The sequence below is a fragment of the Aspergillus eucalypticola genome (assembly GCF_003184535.1).
Source record: "Aspergillus eucalypticola CBS 122712 chromosome Unknown BO83scaffold_15, whole genome shotgun sequence".
NCBI lineage: Eukaryota > Fungi > Ascomycota > Eurotiomycetes > Eurotiales > Aspergillaceae > Aspergillus > Aspergillus eucalypticola.
The window spans coordinates 158,577-175,931 of record NW_020290289.1 but is presented as its reverse complement, the minus strand read 5'-3'; the positions used below and the strand labels follow the sequence as shown (position 1 = coordinate 175,931).

At 52.8% G+C, this 17,355-nt stretch overlaps 6 protein-coding genes across 6 annotated transcripts; 3 read left to right on the top strand and 3 right to left on the bottom strand.

The window, feature by feature from the left end:
• The first annotated feature begins 603 nt into the window (after positions 1–603).
• Positions 604–2,674, top strand: BO83DRAFT_50299 (uncharacterized protein). The gene is made up of 2 exons (XM_025537400.1): positions 604–1,003; positions 1,054–2,674. Exons 1-2 carry the CDS (start codon positions 697–699, stop codon positions 2,583–2,585), a joined length of 1,839 nt encoding a protein of 612 aa, XP_025387196.1. The 5' UTR covers positions 604–696; the 3' UTR covers positions 2,586–2,674.
• BO83DRAFT_50274 (nitronate monooxygenase) lies at positions 2,675–3,974 on the bottom strand. The gene has a single exon (XM_025537399.1). It carries the CDS (start codon positions 3,816–3,818, stop codon positions 2,763–2,765), a length of 1,056 nt encoding a protein of 351 aa, XP_025387195.1. The 5' UTR covers positions 3,819–3,974; the 3' UTR covers positions 2,675–2,762.
• A 119-nt stretch (positions 3,975–4,093) lies between these two features.
• BO83DRAFT_379142 (cupin domain-containing protein) lies at positions 4,094–4,836 on the bottom strand. Its single transcript, XM_025531431.1, has one exon. It carries the CDS (start codon positions 4,659–4,661, stop codon positions 4,266–4,268), a length of 396 nt encoding a protein of 131 aa, XP_025387194.1. The 5' UTR covers positions 4,662–4,836; the 3' UTR covers positions 4,094–4,265.
• Positions 4,804–9,021, bottom strand: BO83DRAFT_362554 (MFS transporter/fungal specific transcription factor domain-containing protein). The gene is made up of 6 exons (XM_025529518.1): positions 8,882–9,021; positions 7,845–8,831; positions 7,663–7,794; positions 7,407–7,613; positions 5,160–6,807; positions 4,804–5,108 (listed from the first exon to the last, which is right to left on the bottom strand). Exons 1-5 carry the CDS (start codon positions 8,992–8,994, stop codon positions 5,280–5,282), a joined length of 2,967 nt encoding a protein of 988 aa, XP_025387193.1. The 5' UTR covers positions 8,995–9,021; the 3' UTR covers positions 4,804–5,108; positions 5,160–5,279.
• A 430-nt stretch (positions 9,022–9,451) lies between these two features.
• On the top strand, positions 9,452–11,900 carry BO83DRAFT_379139 (MFS monocarboxylate transporter). The gene is made up of 2 exons (XM_025531430.1): positions 9,452–10,032; positions 10,075–11,900. Exons 1-2 carry the CDS (start codon positions 9,936–9,938, stop codon positions 11,442–11,444), a joined length of 1,467 nt encoding a protein of 488 aa, XP_025387192.1. The 5' UTR covers positions 9,452–9,935; the 3' UTR covers positions 11,445–11,900.
• Positions 11,901–12,417: 517 nt separating this feature from the next.
• Positions 12,418–16,431, top strand: BO83DRAFT_399506 (carboxypeptidase Y; the record flags this gene model as incomplete). The annotated part of the gene is made up of 6 exons (XM_025533320.1): positions 12,418–13,825; positions 13,877–14,364; positions 14,708–15,340; positions 15,387–15,747; positions 15,815–16,287; positions 16,357–16,431. 6 exons carry the CDS (start codon positions 12,418–12,420, stop codon positions 16,429–16,431), a joined length of 3,438 nt encoding a protein of 1,145 aa, XP_025387191.1.
• Positions 16,432–17,355: the final 924 nt, after the last annotated feature.

The following is a 17,355-nucleotide window of genomic DNA, read 5'->3' as shown; positions in this document are numbered from 1 at the left end:
ATATCATATAGGTAACCGCAGCTGATAACTACATTGAGCTTTCTCCGTTCATGTCTCAGCTGACGGCCATGTCCATGCGCATTGCCAGAATTTGCTAGAATGCCGATAACTGAAAAGCCTATATGAGCTTAATACTCCAACCGACTCCAATGCAAGGAAGAGAAGCTCACGGAGACTCTCCGGAGCCGTCCTGTTTCACGTATCCGCTGCCAAGCATCCCCTCTCCATCGACATCGCTGGTCGCATCACCAGTTATCCGTGGTATCCCATGGGGTCTTCTGGGCATTTCATCATAAATGCAGAAATTGCTGCCTGTCATATATCACCCCTATTTCATTATTTCTCACCGATTCAGGTCAAATTCAGGTAGCGTCGAAATAGACTTAATGAACTCTGATATAGCCTCATAGTGGAGCACCGGTTTGGCAGGCCGCCGGGCGGTGAAGAGCCGAGACCCTGGCATCGATCAAGATGAAACCCCAGTTCCATTATCCAGGGAGGATGCCCCATCAGGGTCTCACTCTCGTCGAGAACAATGGCACCAGAAAGGCTTAGGCCACACCCTTAATTCCCACAAGAGCGCTCCTCTCGGAACCGGTAGTCCGTCTCACCAGCCCTATATATCCGAACAAGTCCCCCAATATTTGCATAGCAGCAACACACACATTGCAGACATCTTACCGACTATCGCCCGTCATGCGTGGCTCTTTCGCTCTTTCTCTGCTCTCTGCGGCGCTGGGCGCCTCTGCTGCTCTCACCGAGTCTAACCTTAAGACCCACGTCGACGTCCTGGCACTCGACAGCTCCTTCAACCCCATTGAGGCGGCCTACTGGACTGACTACGTCCACCATCGTCGGACTCCCTTCGCTGTCTCCCCCGATGGAAAGACTGCCTATCTTGCGTATCTGGATGCCAGCGGGTCTGACGTCCATGTTACTGAGCTGGACCCGACTACATTTGAGGCTACGGGAACCACCGTCACTGTCAGCGGTGGACAGGAAGGTATGCCGCATACAACCCTATCTCAGCTGTAACTCTGCTAACAACTCCAGCCGGTGGTCTTGTCGCCCACAATGACGGCTTCGCCCTGTTGACCAACGAGGCCATGCCCTCCGGCACCACCAACGCTCCTCCCAGCGACACTCCCGTCCCCGTTCTCCACCGCTACACCAACGGCACGCAAACCTGGAAGACCTGGCTCGGTGGTCCCGGCGTCCACTCCTCCGACGGTCTCTCCGCCTCCCCCGACCTGAACGGCGACCTGGTCTACTCCGAGTCCGCCGGCCTCTACGGCGCCTACTTCGTCGTGACTGACTACTCCGGCGACGCCTCCGGCCACTACGGCGACAGCATCGAATACGTTGCCGACAACGGCACGCTCGTGACTATCTCCGGCGCCTCCAGCTCCTGGGGCTGCAGCCACAACACCGGTATCGCCTTCGAGGCTGCCGACGAGCCTCCGTACGCCAGTATCTGCGCCGAAGACCAGGGCGCCATCTGGCTAAACACCAAGACCCAGGGCATGACCAACGACGGCGTCAAGATCTCCAACGAAAACACCACCAATGGCGCCTCCGGTGAAGCCATGGGCGGTATGGGCGGCAGCTACAGCGGTCTGGCCCGTTTCGCTGACAGCACTCGCTACATCTTCACCTGGGTCTCCCGCGGCGCTGTCGACGTGACCGAGAACACCTGGATGGGCGACGGTTACACCCACGTCAGTAACCGCACTAACCCCCGCAATGTCGCCCTCGCCCTGTTCACCGACAAGTACACCAAGGTCGGCAAGCAGGCTACCTCCACCGTCGGTGCCGAGGACGGCGATAGCCAGGTCACCTGGGTGACCTCGGGGTCGAACGACTGTTCCAACGCTCACGTTGCCACCTTCGGTAACTCCTCGGCTCTTATCACCTGGGAGGAGATCTCCGATCCCATCTGTGAATACATCGCCATGGGCTGCCGTGGACAGTTCGCCGGAACTTACTTCCAGCAGGTCGATTCCGAGGGTAACAAGGTCGGCGATGCCTTCAAGAGCACCGATGTGTATGTGTCCGGTGATATGGTCACCATGTCGGATGGCCGTATCTGCTGGCCGTATGTCAACATGGACTGGGATCTCTCCGAGGTCGTCTGGTCTGCCGATAGCTCCAAATACACCAAGAAGATGAGCTTTGCTTGCATTGGAGGTAGCAATAGCTCTAACTCTACTACCACTGCCTCTGCTACAGCCAAGGCGAGCAGTTCTGCTTCTGTCGCTGTTGTGAGCAGCGCTTCTGCGGCTGTGACACACGTTGCTGCTGGCGCGGCTAGTGCGTCGGTTGAGACTGTTTCGGAGACTCCTGTTGCCCCCAGCAGCGTCGCCGCTGTGGCTGCGGAGGCTACCTCGGCTGTTGTCTCTGCCCAGGTGCCCAGCTGGACTGTGGGTGGAGAGGCCCGTCCTTCTACCTTCCAGACCCAGGCGCAGGTGCCTACCCAGGCTGCTCAGGCTGGATCTAACTGGGGAATCAATAAGGGATTTGGCCAGGGATTCGGTCAGGAATCTGGCCACGGTGAGGAGGAGGACGAGGGACACTGCCAGTTTTAAGTCATGGGCAGGTTGAGTGCGTGTGATGAGTGGTGACGGATGATCTTTCATAGTACTAGACATCATCAATACTGTAATAACACAGCTCTTCCCTTGTTCATCATGGTCGTGAATTGTCAAACAGCATATCAGAATAGACAATGAAGAAATCAGACGGTGATGACCTCAACATCTAGACTACTGACCCCCCATGGAAGCGAATCGCTCCAACACCTGCTCCCTCACCTCCCTCACAATACTCTCCGCATCCTTAACCTCATGAACCAACCCAATCGACGCCCCCGCATACGTCGCCAGCCTCCCCTCCGGTCCCCATGCCTGATCCCCCTGCTTCGCCGCCTCATCATGTAGCACCTTCAACTCCTCGAATCCCTTCCCAGCCAGATGCTCCACCCACGACCGATTAATAACCGTCCTGGGCATATACTCCTCGGGCCACCCAAACGTCCCCCGTAGATGATTATACAACAACGTCTTCGTAGTCCCCACAGCCCCATCCTCCGCCCTCACAACCTCCTGCTGATACCCGCGCGCGATTCTCGTCTCGCTCGCGGCCAGGAACCTCGTCCCCATGACCACCCCAGACGCACCAAGACACAGCGCCGCCGCTGCTCCCCGTCCATCAGCTATCCCGCCCGCAGCAAACAGCGGGATCTGACTCCCCGCCATCGCATCAGCCACCTCCGGTAAGAGCGAAATCAAACCCATTGCATCTTTAGCACGCCCATGACCGCCTGCCTCTGCTCCCTGAACGACAACCACATCGGGTTTCTCTGCCGATTTCAAGATACTCCTCGCCTCGGACAACGTCCCGATCTGGATCCAGATCTGAGTTCCCGGTGACGCGGCACGAATCCCTCGGGACCAGGTATCTAGATCTGCTTGGCCGTTAGGTGGGGCGTAAAGCCATACCGCACAGGGTTTGTATTTCTGGATGGCGTCGACGGCAGTGTCGAGGTCGTCGGCCCAGAGGAGGAAGCCCACGCCGATGGGGAGATGGGGAGATGGTGTTGTTTTGAGGGCAGATGAGGATATTAAAGATGATGCTTGCTCTAGATCTGCGGCTACGTCTTGGATGGCATTGTTGACGAAGCCCAGCCCCCCGGCCCGCGATACTGCCACGGCTAGGGCGGGGCCTGACATGCCGCGCATGGGTGCACTCACGATCATAGGGCTGGTGGTCCATGGGTAGAGGCGCGAGAGGGTGGGTGCGAGGTGTTGGAGTTGGGGCATTTTGTGTGTGATTGTGACTGTGATTGTTTTTGGGATATAGATGGATATAGATGCATTAAATGATTGATGATGAGGATGAAGAAGAAGAAGATGATGATAAAAGTAGTGGAGGGGATGAGATGACGTGAGATGAGATGAGATGGGATGGGATTATGGGGTTTAGAGAGCGGGGCTAATAAGTTCCGTTGATTGCCGAGCGCGTATTGCGGATGTTGCGGAGTGGAAGCGTTCACCGTGCTTATAGGAGAATGATGGATATGGCCTACCTTCTGCTATGATAATAATATGCATTGATCATAGATTGTATTTTCATCAGCTATACAGCTCCCTATCCCGCTAATAAACACTCACTCAAAACAACGCCCCCTCCACTCATGATCAGGCTCCGCCGTCTATCCTGCCCACCAACACCGCACCTGTCCCCATCATATCCATCTACTCCTGCCCCTACTCTCTCCTTTTATACTCCTCCTCACTAACAGATTCATGCCATACCGTCTTTCCCAGCCCAACAACAAAATGCGTCATCACAGTCTCCTCATCCGCCCCATGCCAATGCGTCGTCCCCGCGGGTGCCCATACAACATCTCCCGCGTTCAAACGACGAGGGACCCCTCCCTTATCGCAGATCCATCCATTGCCCGCAACCACTTTGATCATCTGTCTGTTCTCGTGGGTGTGCCAGTATGTGCGTGCGCAGGGAGTAAAGGTGACATTGGCGATGGAGGCGTCGCTGGCGAAGTGGATCGGGTCAAGGTAGACGTCTCCTGTAAAGGTGGCCGTGGGTTTGGCGCTTTTGGCGTCTGGTTTGTGGGCGGAGGGGATGATGATTGATTCAGGCATAATTTCGTGTTTGATTTCTGAAGCTTTATGGGGGGGGGTTGTAGGTGTTGTGTAACTAGTCGAGGTGGGATGTGATAGGCTTCAGGACGCAGGGTTGGAATGGACGTCGTGAAATGATATTATTGCTGTTGAAAAAGGACGAGCATATTGGTTGTTCTCTGGTCATATTTTTATACTCAACTACCCTAATGTGTATATGCTGAAGTCTGGGTGAACATGTCAGCTGGTTCCTGTGGGGCTGCAGGCTGACGGTAGATCCACATTTATCTCCGGGCCCTTCATAGGAGTGAGTGTTATCAAGTCCATTGTATCAATGAATCGTCGGCTGCCTTCCAGATCCCGCTCAGCCTGCATTATAGCGGGGAAATGGTGGTTCTCCACAAACGTCGTTGCAAGTGGATGCTCAGGTCATCCCTTTAGCATCTCCATTTATCTCCGAGAGAATGTCTGTCATCCCGTCAGTCACATGACGAGTTTAGCTATCGTGCTATTTCGTACTTCCAATATGGCATCTGGAGTGTGTCAGGAGCACGCTTCTAAGGTGATCTCTCCGACTTACACTGGACCCCTGCAAACTTATATCAGATGCACAGGCGATCTACTCCAGGGGGCTGTCAGTTAACTAGACTTATTCCCCCAAGCAGAAGCATCCGGAGACATTCGAAGCATGTCCGGCTGCAAGAACTGACTAAAGTCAAGGCCCTGCAAGGTTGGCACATCAGCCACTAGGCCCTCGAGCCAGGATACTTCGTCAGAAGTTGGCATTTGCTGGAGCGACGACTCTGGTGACTGCTGATACTCATGGAGTACTGTACTCAACAACCTAGTGTCCGCACGTCTACGCCGTTCGTACAGAAGAATGAGTAAACACGCTGTGTTATACGCTTCCCTCATAGTTTCCGTATCGTAGGTAGAGGCTACCGCCCTCAACGTTTGCATAGCTTCAGGCAGTAGCTCGAGTGCTGGGCTGGTGTCCATCTCGAGGATGATACTGATCATCTGGAACGGTACATTAGGTACATGGTGCCATGGAGAGCAGTCGGCGACCATTTCACGTGATGCACACAGACTGCGTTTGAGTAGGTCAAGGACTTTGGTCATTGCGGTTGGTGATGCAGTGAGGTTTGTTAACCGGAGACGTCGAAGCAGACATAGAACCAGATTGCATTGGCAAAGAAGAGAGGGTGGTTTGGTGTGACTGCGGTTTAACGTCTGATGTAATAGCTCTTCAATTTCCTGGTCTGGACGTTGGTTCTCCGGACCCAGACTGGCGGTTACAGGTAGGAGACCGAGGAGCTCTGTGGTGAAATCGCCGGGTCGCGACGAAGGCAGTCCGAGCGTATCACTGCACAGGGGAACTCGGGAAAGACCAAGATCGTAGGAGATCCAGAGGTTCAGATGTTGAGCGACACCAATGAGTCTCCGTCGAATATCGACATCATTATCGTCATCTGTTGATAGTTGATGGAGCTTGGAAGCTTCAATTAAGTGCATCAAGGTGGAGCTTGCCACCCAGCAGGGATACGGAGGGGCAGTCATGCGCAAATAAATCACGCGCAGGGTCCATACAGTCACCAAGTGCAGTGAGGGACGGACACTTCCGATATGAGTCTCGGAGATTGAGCGCACCAGTTCGACCAAGTGAGACTCGGTGATGTTAATGTTGGTCCCTGAGAAAAGGCATCCGAGAGCGGCAACCCCAGCTAGGACGCCGTCATAGGTACACTCCACCGCGTTGGGCTGCCAGCGGTTGTCCATGTGGCGGAAGAAATCACTGGAATCGATGAAACCATAGCAGGGATCCACCTTGGCAAAATAGACATTCGCCAGAGTCCTCATCTGCATCAACGAGAGGATCTCGACAATAGGAAAGGCTGCGACGGGGGCGAGTCCGGCGGGGGACTTGCGTCTGCCCACATTCCAGCCAAAGAGATTCAATTTGGGCGCGTAGGCTGGGTCAACTTTGAGGCCGATCTTTCTCACAAAAGCCGCTCCCGAATTGACCTCAAGGGTCTCGGTGAAGCGGCCCACCTGTCGGGGACTCGATTCGAGGATGGGTTCATTCTGGTCGCGGATGTTGGTTCCCCGGTCGGCGGGTTTGCTTCTCACGCGTCGCGGAGCCTGATAGTGACACTCATAGCCCCAACTCGTGCACGTCGAGCAGGGGGATTCACCATTACATTTCCTTTTCCGCTCCCGACAAGGTTCACAAGCCAGTCGAGCCCGCTTGCGCTTCAAGGCAGTCGCATCGCTCATCATGCATACCAAGGTATATCGATCGCGGACGAGGAAAGATTTGGAAGTGGGAAAGATGAGCCAAGGGTCATCGGTCGGGCGGCACTCGGTTTTCCGTCTGCTCCCGACCGGCAATGACACTAATAAGCAACACCCTAACGTCAATGTTCTGATAGAAGATGTATAGTAGTATTCTTTGAGGCAGTTTTCATTATCGAGCATTATATATACAGTAATTTAGTTTAACATGTATGTGAATCGTGGATAAGGTTAGACATCCGGGCCAAAGGTCTGTAGGATCGCAAAGATAGGACAGCTGCAGCTGATCCACCCTCCCACATCCCCCGCTAGAGAATCTTAATTGATCCCTACAGCGATTGTGCTTACCACCATACCCCCACGCTCTACCAAGTAATGCTTCAGGCCGTATCGCTTGTCAAGTGTCACAGTGGTGGTATATCACCCTGTTTCTCTTACCCGCAAACCCTCAGTGTCCACTGCAGCACTCACTGGCTGGTCTGCTTGCCTTCCCCTCTCAACCTGGGTCCATATGCTCGAAATAGGAACGGAATGGGGATCATAATTGCTGACAGACATCCCAGCAGTGTACCCGCCCACTGCACTCCGAGATTGGCGAACATCTGCTTCGAGAAAAGCGGGAACCCTGCCGCAACGCTGGATCGGAGGATGATGTTGGCAGCCACGGTCGAAGCAGCCCTACACAGAGTCAGCATCACACTTCCATCACAACGCAGGCCACACCTACACGGGGAGAAATGAATCCACTAAATAGTTAAAGCATGGTAGGAAGATAGACAGAATTCCGAAACCGATCAATACTCCTCCTGCAGTTGGAGCCATCCAGTGAATGCTAGCAGTAAAGCCAGTCCAACTGAACCTGTGGCACTAATCAGTACTGAATCAAATGGATGAAGTGACCTGACTCACCAGAAGATGCCGATAGTAAACACTGGAGCACCAACTACAACAGAATCTAAGCGCCATTCTGGGATGGGAACGTTGTTGTTGGCAGCTAACTTTTCCACGTAGGCGGAGTGCTGTGAGAGAACGAATCCGCAGGCAGCCATCTGCCCAATAATGAGGCCAATAAATGGAAGACCATTAACCCCGGGGCCCATGCCATGGACGGACTCAAAAACATAAGGGTAAGCTTCAAGCAGGGCATACACAATGCCATATATGAAGGACATATAAAGGGAAATAACCAAAACAATAGGCTCAGTTACGAGCATCCGCAGTGGACGAGTAAAGTACTTCTGAATTAGCTGCTGTATGTCCACCTCGACTTCCTCCTGCTTTGAATGAATGCCCCAATTACCAGTTTGCTGCCGAAGGGTGGCCGCTTTCGACACAAGAAGGCAAGACGCGTATGTCTCCTTCAAAAATAATATGCAGATACCACCCCAAGCAAAGCCCACTATAGCCGGAATATACAGTGTCCAACGCCATCCGAGCGAACTCGAAGCAATGAAGCCTCCAATGAAAGGGGCGCTCAATGGACCCAAGAAAACGAGGATTGCATACAGCGAAATGGCAGCTCCGCGGTGCGAATTGTTCCAAATGTCCGACAGCACAGCAGGAACCACCGCGAGTGGACTGGCCCCGAACATTCCCGCAAAAAAGCGACAGATTATCAGCGTTTGGATGTCTTTCGCGATGGCGGATGCAATGGTGAATATAGCACCCCCGAGTATGCCTAGTGTCAATGGCCATCGTCTTCCAAATAGCTCTGAAGCGGGGGCCCAGATGACAGGTCCGGCTGCGAAACCTAACACGAAGAGCGATGTACCCAGTATCCCAACTTCGGATCCTACATTGAAAGACTTGGCTGCTGCTGCAGAGCCAGGTGCAAAGACTCCGCTGGCGAATGATGGGATAAATGTGCCAAAGCATGCGATCGTCGATATGAGTATTCTAAGAGGGAAGGCGTAAGTGAGAGTCCGGAAACTGGAGGAATGGCGTACTTGGTAAAGAGAGGCCAATTCAAGGGGTGCTGAGGATCGTCCGGGCCATCGAAATCGACGACATAGTCTTCCCGATTCGGCAGGGGTGGAGGAAAGGCTTTGCCCTGTCCCATGGACAGAAGGTGTCCAGGGAATTTTTCCACATCGGCCTGATACGTATCGCCCGTCAGTATAATTGATACAGAAAGGCATCAAGCAGTTTGTGGTCAGCACCTTCAATACTTGGGAGGATTGGCTGCTGATTTCACTATCTTGTGGGTTGCTCATAGTGATGATAGCCACTGAAAAGACTGACTCGGTGACATGGAATGGCTTTCGCAGCGACTAACAACCATTCAGCCGTCTAGCCATGAAATATGTATCCAATGCAAAGAAAACTTTTCCTCTTTATATTAGTTATGACTGTTTCTTAACAAACACTCCATAGGACTACAAAGTCTCTTCCGCCAATGGGAAGTAACCCGCGGAGTTAGCGGGTATTGCGGGAAGATAGTGACCCAGCAGTAACCGGCCACACTGACTCTCGCGAAATAATTCAATAAGTTGAGCATTCACTGCTATTGTCATTGGGGATAATGGTGGCATATTGTCTCACAATGTTGGCATAGAGCAAGCAGCTCCTCACTACACCCAACCACACAACTTCAAGGCGGGTTCGGCACTGCTACATGGTGGGTGCTTTCCGTATTGCTCACCATTTGTTAACTTATAAATGCCACAACAAAAGCCTTATACAACTCAGGCAGTATGATATATACAATTGTGTCGTTGTTTACAGCGTGGTCTGCCTTGTCGAATCTGATGCCCAGCAAGCATTCCCGGACTGACCCGCCGAAGTGACCCGTCGGCTGGATCCGAGGTCCTCATCAACCAATCTAATCCACGCAGCAGCCATGCGAAAGACGTCAGATCTTCATCCTGCAGCTTGGTTCAGATGACTCACATTCTCTCCGTTGAGATGAAATAGACCACCGATTCGATATCAGTGAAACTTCGATCTCCAAGTTAGTGTGTGTCTTCAGGAACTGACAAATTTCGTAAGATTCCATCTCCAATGTCGGCCTCAATAACCGCCCGCAGCGCTGTGTCCGAAGATGAGATCAATCTAGCCAGCACCATGCCTGGCTTGACAGCCATTTCCATAGTTTCGAGTCCAGCTGAGAACCATGCAGCACGGAATTCGACTTGGTAAGCTACCAATGCCCCCCACCCCCTCCCCCCTGAAATACTCTCAAAACCTAGAGATTTACTTCCATTTGTCAGGAAATCCACCATCATCGTGGCGGCCTCCTTTGTCATCATCTTCACCTGCTGTGGTCTCAACTTCGCGTGGGGTGTTTACCAAGCCCTGTATGAGAGTCTGGCACGGAAGCCCGGAACACCTTTTACCGGAGCATCGCCGGCAGAGATCGATCTGATTGGTACCATCTCAGTGTCCCTGATGACCATCGGAGGGCCTTTCGCGGTCGCTTGGGCAAAACGCTTCTCGCCTCGTTTGGTCTCCTTTGCGGGCGGCTTTGTCTTCGGGCTTTCTCTCATCCTGGCCAGCTTCGGCACGAAGTTGTGGCATTTCGAGCTGACGCAAGGGCTGCTGAACGGCATTGGTACCTGCTTGTGCTACATGATACCAGTCACCATTGCCCCCACGTGGTTTACCCATCACAGAGGCCTAGCTATGGGCATCATCTTATCAGGCACTGGTGTGGGTGGTCTGGTGTGGGCGCCCGCGCTGACTTCGTGCGTTAACGCCCTCGAATTTCGCAACACCCTGCGCCTGACTGGCGGTCTGTCGTTCGCGCTGGTCGCGGTCGCTAGCGGGGCAATGGCCTGGGAGCCAGCCAGCCAGCGTCGTATCGCAATTGAAAATGCCTCGAGAACCAGTCGTGTGGATGGTGTTCTGAACGTGCCGCTAGTGGACTGGCGCGTTGCCCGGACGCGTCGTTTTATGGCCCAGGCCTTAGGCGCAATATTCCAGGCGGCTGCATATTACACCCCGGTCTTCTTCTATGCTTCGTACGCCCAATCCCTTGGATACAGTACCACAGCCAGCTCCAACTTCATTGCCCTCAGCAATGCCTGTAACGCAGTGGGCAAAATCGTCATTGGCCATGTGGCCGATCGTCTGGGTCGATTAAATGCTCTTCTGCTCACCACTTGCCTTAGTGCCATCGCTACCGTTGCCTTCTGGTTACCATCCACTTTGACCGGTCAGACGACGCAGTCGCAGGGTCTATTTATCACGTTCACCATTCTCTATGGCACCTTCGCCAGTGCGTATGTATCACTCTTCCCGACCAGTCTTGTGGAGCTGTTTGGGGTACAGAATTTTGCCTCCGTCAACGGTGTTTTGTATATGGTTCGTGGCATGGCCACCATGGTCGGTACCCCGGTTGGTGGTGTCTTGGTCAGAAGTGCGGCCAATGCCCTCACCCCGAAGGCGTACGAGAACATGTCAGTACTGGTCAGTGCCCTTCTGTTTGCTGCCACCGCTGCAATAGTTTGGGTGCGCTTGGAGGCAATGATTGGGCCCGATGGACATATGCTCTGGAAATGGCGACAGTAGCAGCTGTAGTCTGTGTGACATCTTTCGGGTACCTAGAAACCATAAGGCCACCCCGGAGTTGCGACAGCCCTCGTGGGTAATCCAAACTGTATGTATTGAAACCCATGATGTATCTTAACCACCATCTCAACTCCAATGAACTTGATGTTTTCTGAAAATTCGTTCCTTTTGTGGATGGCCTCGTCATGTATGACTTGGGCGCACGGTATCTATGGCCGTTGGTTGAAGGGAGACGCTACTGCCACACCGGCCATGCTGCCTTCACACCAGCTTTCGCTCATGCCACATCCTCCGCCCACCTCTGCCGGCAAAGCGTGTTCCATAAAGAGTAAGGCTTGCCTGTTAGTACAGGCAGAACCCTCCCCATGATCTTGATATAGAGATGTTAAACTGCTGCCTCGGGCGCAGATAACTTAAAGTGACGGGCGAGAAGGATTCTACCTGCACTAGAATAAGGCTTTAACCTCATTAAGAGCGTGCTTTTACGTCCTAAGGTGAGCGGCAGGTTGTAGCATGAGTAAAGGCTGGTGTGGAGGCAGCCTGGCCGATGTGGCAGTTGGGCCTCCCTTGTTTGAAAGCCAATGTAGCATCGCTTGAACTTCAGCACTAAGTACCAAGATAGGCTTCCACGTGGGTAGAACAATTGCTGCAGGAACTGTTACTCTGGAAGGTCCAAACGACTCCAACTACTCCACCTTGGTAGGAATGCCCGATATCGCTCGGCAAGTTCGGCTTATCACCCGTTGACCTGATAACGATAAGATTTGGAGATGCGATTGATTCGAGTTGATGCAACATCGAATTACTAGAAAGATCAATAATCACAGGTCAAGCCCAATATCGGAGCTTGCCGCCTGTTTCCGATGACACCAATTAGCTCCAACAGTCTCGGCAGGGATGGTATATATGCAGCCGATGGGCAGCCCTCAGCCCCTGTTCGTCACAACCCTTTGAGCAGACTCGTCTTCTGATCATGGTACGCTCTTTACAACTCGGCGTGGCGGCCCTTGGGCTGCTTGGTGCAGTGTCCGCTCAATTAGTGTCAACTGGCTTGTCCGTCACGCTCGACCATATCGATTACTTTGTCTCTCCTTACTCAGCGGGGAACGTGACGGTGTCGGCGGCCTTCCTGAAGGACGTCCCCAGTGTCAATGGCTTCTACCCTGTGACTGTTGTCCAAGAGGAGATAGCTGAGGTATCATCGTTGCCCTCTATTTTCTCTAAATGGACGGATGTGGATGATGTGTTTACACCCGCTTTCCTGGGTGCAGTCTTAGTCCGTGGCTGCAAACCCGACAATGTCACTACAACCTTCAATACTTCCCGCTCCAGTGTCCTCGTGCCTTTGGAGTCCAGGGTTGTCCCATCAGGCCCATACTTCCTCGAACAGGCTACTGGGAAGCTTTATCCAGTCTACCGTCTGTATAGCGACTTTGCAGGAGCCTTTACGCAACCACTGCTCCAGAAGCCAGACGGCACATTCCAGCCTTTGTCGGCCCAAGTGGCCGGTCTGGTTTCATCCACAGTGGGTGTACCCTCTCGCATCTACTATACCCCCAGCTCCGAGAAGCCGCTGGCTGGGGCCCGTGTTGGCGTCAAGGACATTTACAGCCTCGCTGGCGTGCGGCAGAGCAACGGCAATCGAGCATGGTACAATCTGTACGGGGAGAACAACGTCACTGGAACCGCTGTTTCGCGTCTGATCGACGCAGGCGCCATTATTGTCGGACTACAGAAACCCTCGCAGTTCGCAAATGGAGAAACGGCTACAGCTGACTGGGTCGACCTTCACTCGCCCTTCAATCCACGTGGAGATGGTTACCAGGACCCTTCTTCCTCCTCGTCGGGCGCGGGTGCTTCCATCGGCTCCTATGAATGGTTGGACCTAGCTCTGGGTAGTGATACCGGTGGTTCTATCCGCAATCCTGCCGAGGTCCAGGGAGTCTACGGTTCTCGCCCATCTCACGGTCTGGTCGAACTCGACCATGTCATGTCTATGTCTCCGGTGCTCGACACTGCAGGAGTGCTGACAAGGGACCCTTACCTGTGGGACCGAGCCAACCAAGCTCTCTACAGCACTAATTACACCTCGTTTCATGGAAAATCAGTCCGCTACCCCAGCAAGCTGTACACTATCGATTTCCCGACGACCAATGACTCTGCGGCAGACGCATTGCTGGCTGGGTTCCAAAAGCGCCTGGCCGCATTCTTGAATACGACAGCCACCCCGCTGGACCTACCTGCCGACTGGTCGTCACAGCCGCCATCCAGCGCGCCCGCCAATGTCTCGCTTGAAACGTTGCTTAACCTGACCTACCCAATGCTCATCACGAAGCAGCAAATACCTCTGGTTAGGGATCCTTTCTATGCCGACTATGCTGGTACGTATGGCCCAAAGCTCTCACTCTCAACATTGACTAATACGCAAACAGCAAAGCACGACGGCCGAGTCCCCTTCGTCGACCCTGTCCCTCTCTCCCGGTGGAACTGGTCCATGGCGTATCCTGACTCCGCACTGGATGAAGCCATCCACAACAAGACGCTCTTCATGGACTGGATCGCTGAGAACTATCTCACTCCGATCTCCGACCCAGAGCAGTGCTCTTCGTCGCTTATTGTCTATGTGGGCACCGATGGCTCCCAGACAGCGCGTAATGTCTACCGCTCGCTGCCTGGCGCACCATCAGGCTATAGCAAGTTCCTCATCTCCAATATGGCCAGTGTGCCGGACTTTGTCATTCCCGTTGGAGAGATTGAGGCTTACAGCACCATTACACAACACCAGGAGAAATTTCCCGTCGCCATTGACGTTCTGGCTGCGAAGGGGTGTGATGGGCTACTTGTTAGGCTGGCTCAGGATTTGTTGGAGGCTGGAATCATCAGTGCCCCGTTAACCGGTGGGACGCTGACTGGTGGGTCAGTCTTGTTTTAATGCATTGTGCTATCTTTCGGGGAGGAAGGACTTCAACCACGGCTACAACGCTTATGCCACATACGATTGATGATTTGTCAGGTTTATAGATGAATTTACATATTGTATATAATATCAAAGAAAATCAACTGATAACGCTCTTCATGCTGCTCCAACGGCAAACGACTGCATCGGGCCGATGCGGGTCCAGGGTCATCCTTATCAACTCTAGTCAGCACTAACAATTGACATGTCTCTCTAGGTCGGCTAGAACCGCCTTTTGACAAAACACGCGTGCTATCGTGATTGTAGCGCAATTGTTGCCTAGCTATTGCTAAAACCTGAACCCCAGAATCTCCCTCTCCTGCTTTCTCTTTTTCTCCCGTCGAAACGATACTCCACACCCCACGCCCAGATGCGTTTTCTCAGCAGTGCAGCCCTATTCGGCCTGGCATATGCCTCCACCCAGGCCGTACTCCAGCCAGAGGAGCCGTCCGACTTCCGCACATTCCACAGCCCATATTCCCCGCATCACTCAATCCGCATCCGCCAGCAGAATGAATCGCTCTGCGCTGCCCATTCCGCCCAATACACCGGCTGGCTCGACATTGGTCATAAGCATCTCTTCTTCTGGTACTTTGAGAGCCAGAATGACCCTGCCAATGATCCCCTTACCCTCTGGATGACAGGCGGCCCAGGTGGCTCTAGCATGATTGGTCTATTCGAAGAAGTCGGGCCATGTCTGATCAACAAGTACGGCAATGGCACTTACTACAACCCTTGGGGATGGTCGCGGAACTCGTCGCTGCTGTTTGTCGATCAGCCAGTCGATGTGGGCTTTTCGTACGTTGATGAAGGCGAAGAACTGCCAGGCGACTCGCATCAAGCTGCAATTGACATGCATCGGTTCTTGCAGTTGTTTGTTTCCGAGGTGTTTCCACATTTGCAGTCCCTTCCGTTTCATCTTTCGGGAGAGTCGTATGCCGTATGTGTCTTCTCCAGGTTATCTTAGCAAAGACTTATATATATAGGGTCACTATGTTCCTTACCTCGGCAGCCAAATCGTTCAACAGAATAAGCTCTATCCCAATGAGCCCCAAGTCCTTCTGCGCTCATGTCTCGTAGGCAACGGCTACTATTCGCCTCGCGACACTGCCTACGGCTACTGGGAAACTCTCTGCACCACTAACCCTGGAGTACCCGAACCGGTCTTCAACAAGACCAGATGCGACATCATGGCTGCCAACATGCCGCGATGCATGGAGGTCTTCGACGTATGCAACAGGAACCCCGATCCAGCCATTTGCCATGCTGCGTCGAAAGTATGCTACGAGGGCATAATCGGATGGTATGATGACGAGTCTGGGAAGGGTGGTCGGAATCGATTTGACAGTGAGCATTCACCCATCCCAGTCATAGCCTATCAGCAAAGCTATGGTATTTTACTGATACGCAACAGTAACCGCACCCTGCGCCATTGACGGCATCTGCTACATCGAAGCGGCTCGTATCGAGCAGTACCTGAACACACCGGCAGTTTGGGCCGCTTTATCACCACCTAAGGAAATCAAAGAGTACAAGGTCACCTCCGACAATGTGCCGCGCGCATTCGATCGCACTTCGGACGAGATGACGCCTGCGTCGGAGCAAATTGCTTTTCTGCTTGCGAATCAGGTACATTTCCTCGCGTATCAGGGAAACTTGGATCTGGCTTGTAATACGGCGGGGAATCTGCGCTGGGCGCATTCTCTGCCGTGGAGGGGCCAGGTCGAGTTTACCTCCAAGCCACTGCAGTCATGGAGTTGGGTGGATGTGGTATCCGGAAAGAGTGGAGTGGCTGGAACGACCAAGGAGGTGAGGGTGAAGGTTAGTGCGAGTACGGATAAGGAGTCAAGGTTTGCGCTGGTTACAGTTGATGGGGCAGGACATTTTGTGAGTACTCTCTGCCCTTTGTGGGATGCAGGTAAGCGAGTTGCTAATGATGGTATTTAATGAATACAGCTTCCCCAAGACAGACCCGATGTCGCGTTAGATATGATGGTGCGGTGGATCTATGGCGCATCGTTCACTGAGTGATGCAACATTCGGCTTTGACGCGTATAATATAGCAAAGCGCCAGGCTTCTTTCCTGTTCACCTTAAGACTTCGCAACCAAAACAAACCGCACAAGCTTAGAGTCGCACGCAGGTCTAACCAGCTTCCTCCGCGTGATTTGAAACCACAATCTATACGCTATTCTCAGACTATTGTAGCCATAGCAAGCCTGAACACACTTGTCATAAGTTATCATTCCATGAACCGCATGATGTAAGCAAGTTCTGATAAGTACCAAAAATAAGCATCCATTTCGGCCCCTCCTGACTCGATATTTCTTTTTTCTTCATTGTCCAGTCAGAGCTTGCCACGCACCCTGCCTCATTATGGATTCTGCAAGTGCTGGCCTAACCCTGTGGCAGTGTGACAGTGTTCTCTGCAGGGCAAGGTCATCTTATTGGTTGCGTATATTCGATGAGTCCACGAGTCCGTTGATCCCTCACTACTTGAATTGGAGATGATGTCATATCTGATCAGTCGATTACCTGGGTTTCAGTGGTGGTTGGCATATGATATGTTCTTTCACAGCTGTAATATCACAAGCACAATTGCCGAGTGGCTGGTTCCACAACATAGGCAAAACAGGGAGCGTAAGAAATATAATCGAGCAACTTCAAGAACTGGGAACGAAAAATATAAGCTATCCTTGCTTAAGATATGAGCAACACACACACACACACAATAACTAGTTTTCGTTTCAAAATAGCCTTTGTCATCAATATAATATAGTGAGTCTGGGGCATGCAACTAAGTCCATTATGTGGAGTCAAATAAGAATAGGGAACACGCATCTCGTATTACAAAGCGTAGGTGAACTAGCCGCTGAAGAAAGACATAGAGGCCTAGCTCGGGCTATGCAGCATGCGTCCCCGTTAGCATCGATCGTGGCCGCGATCACCATAGTAA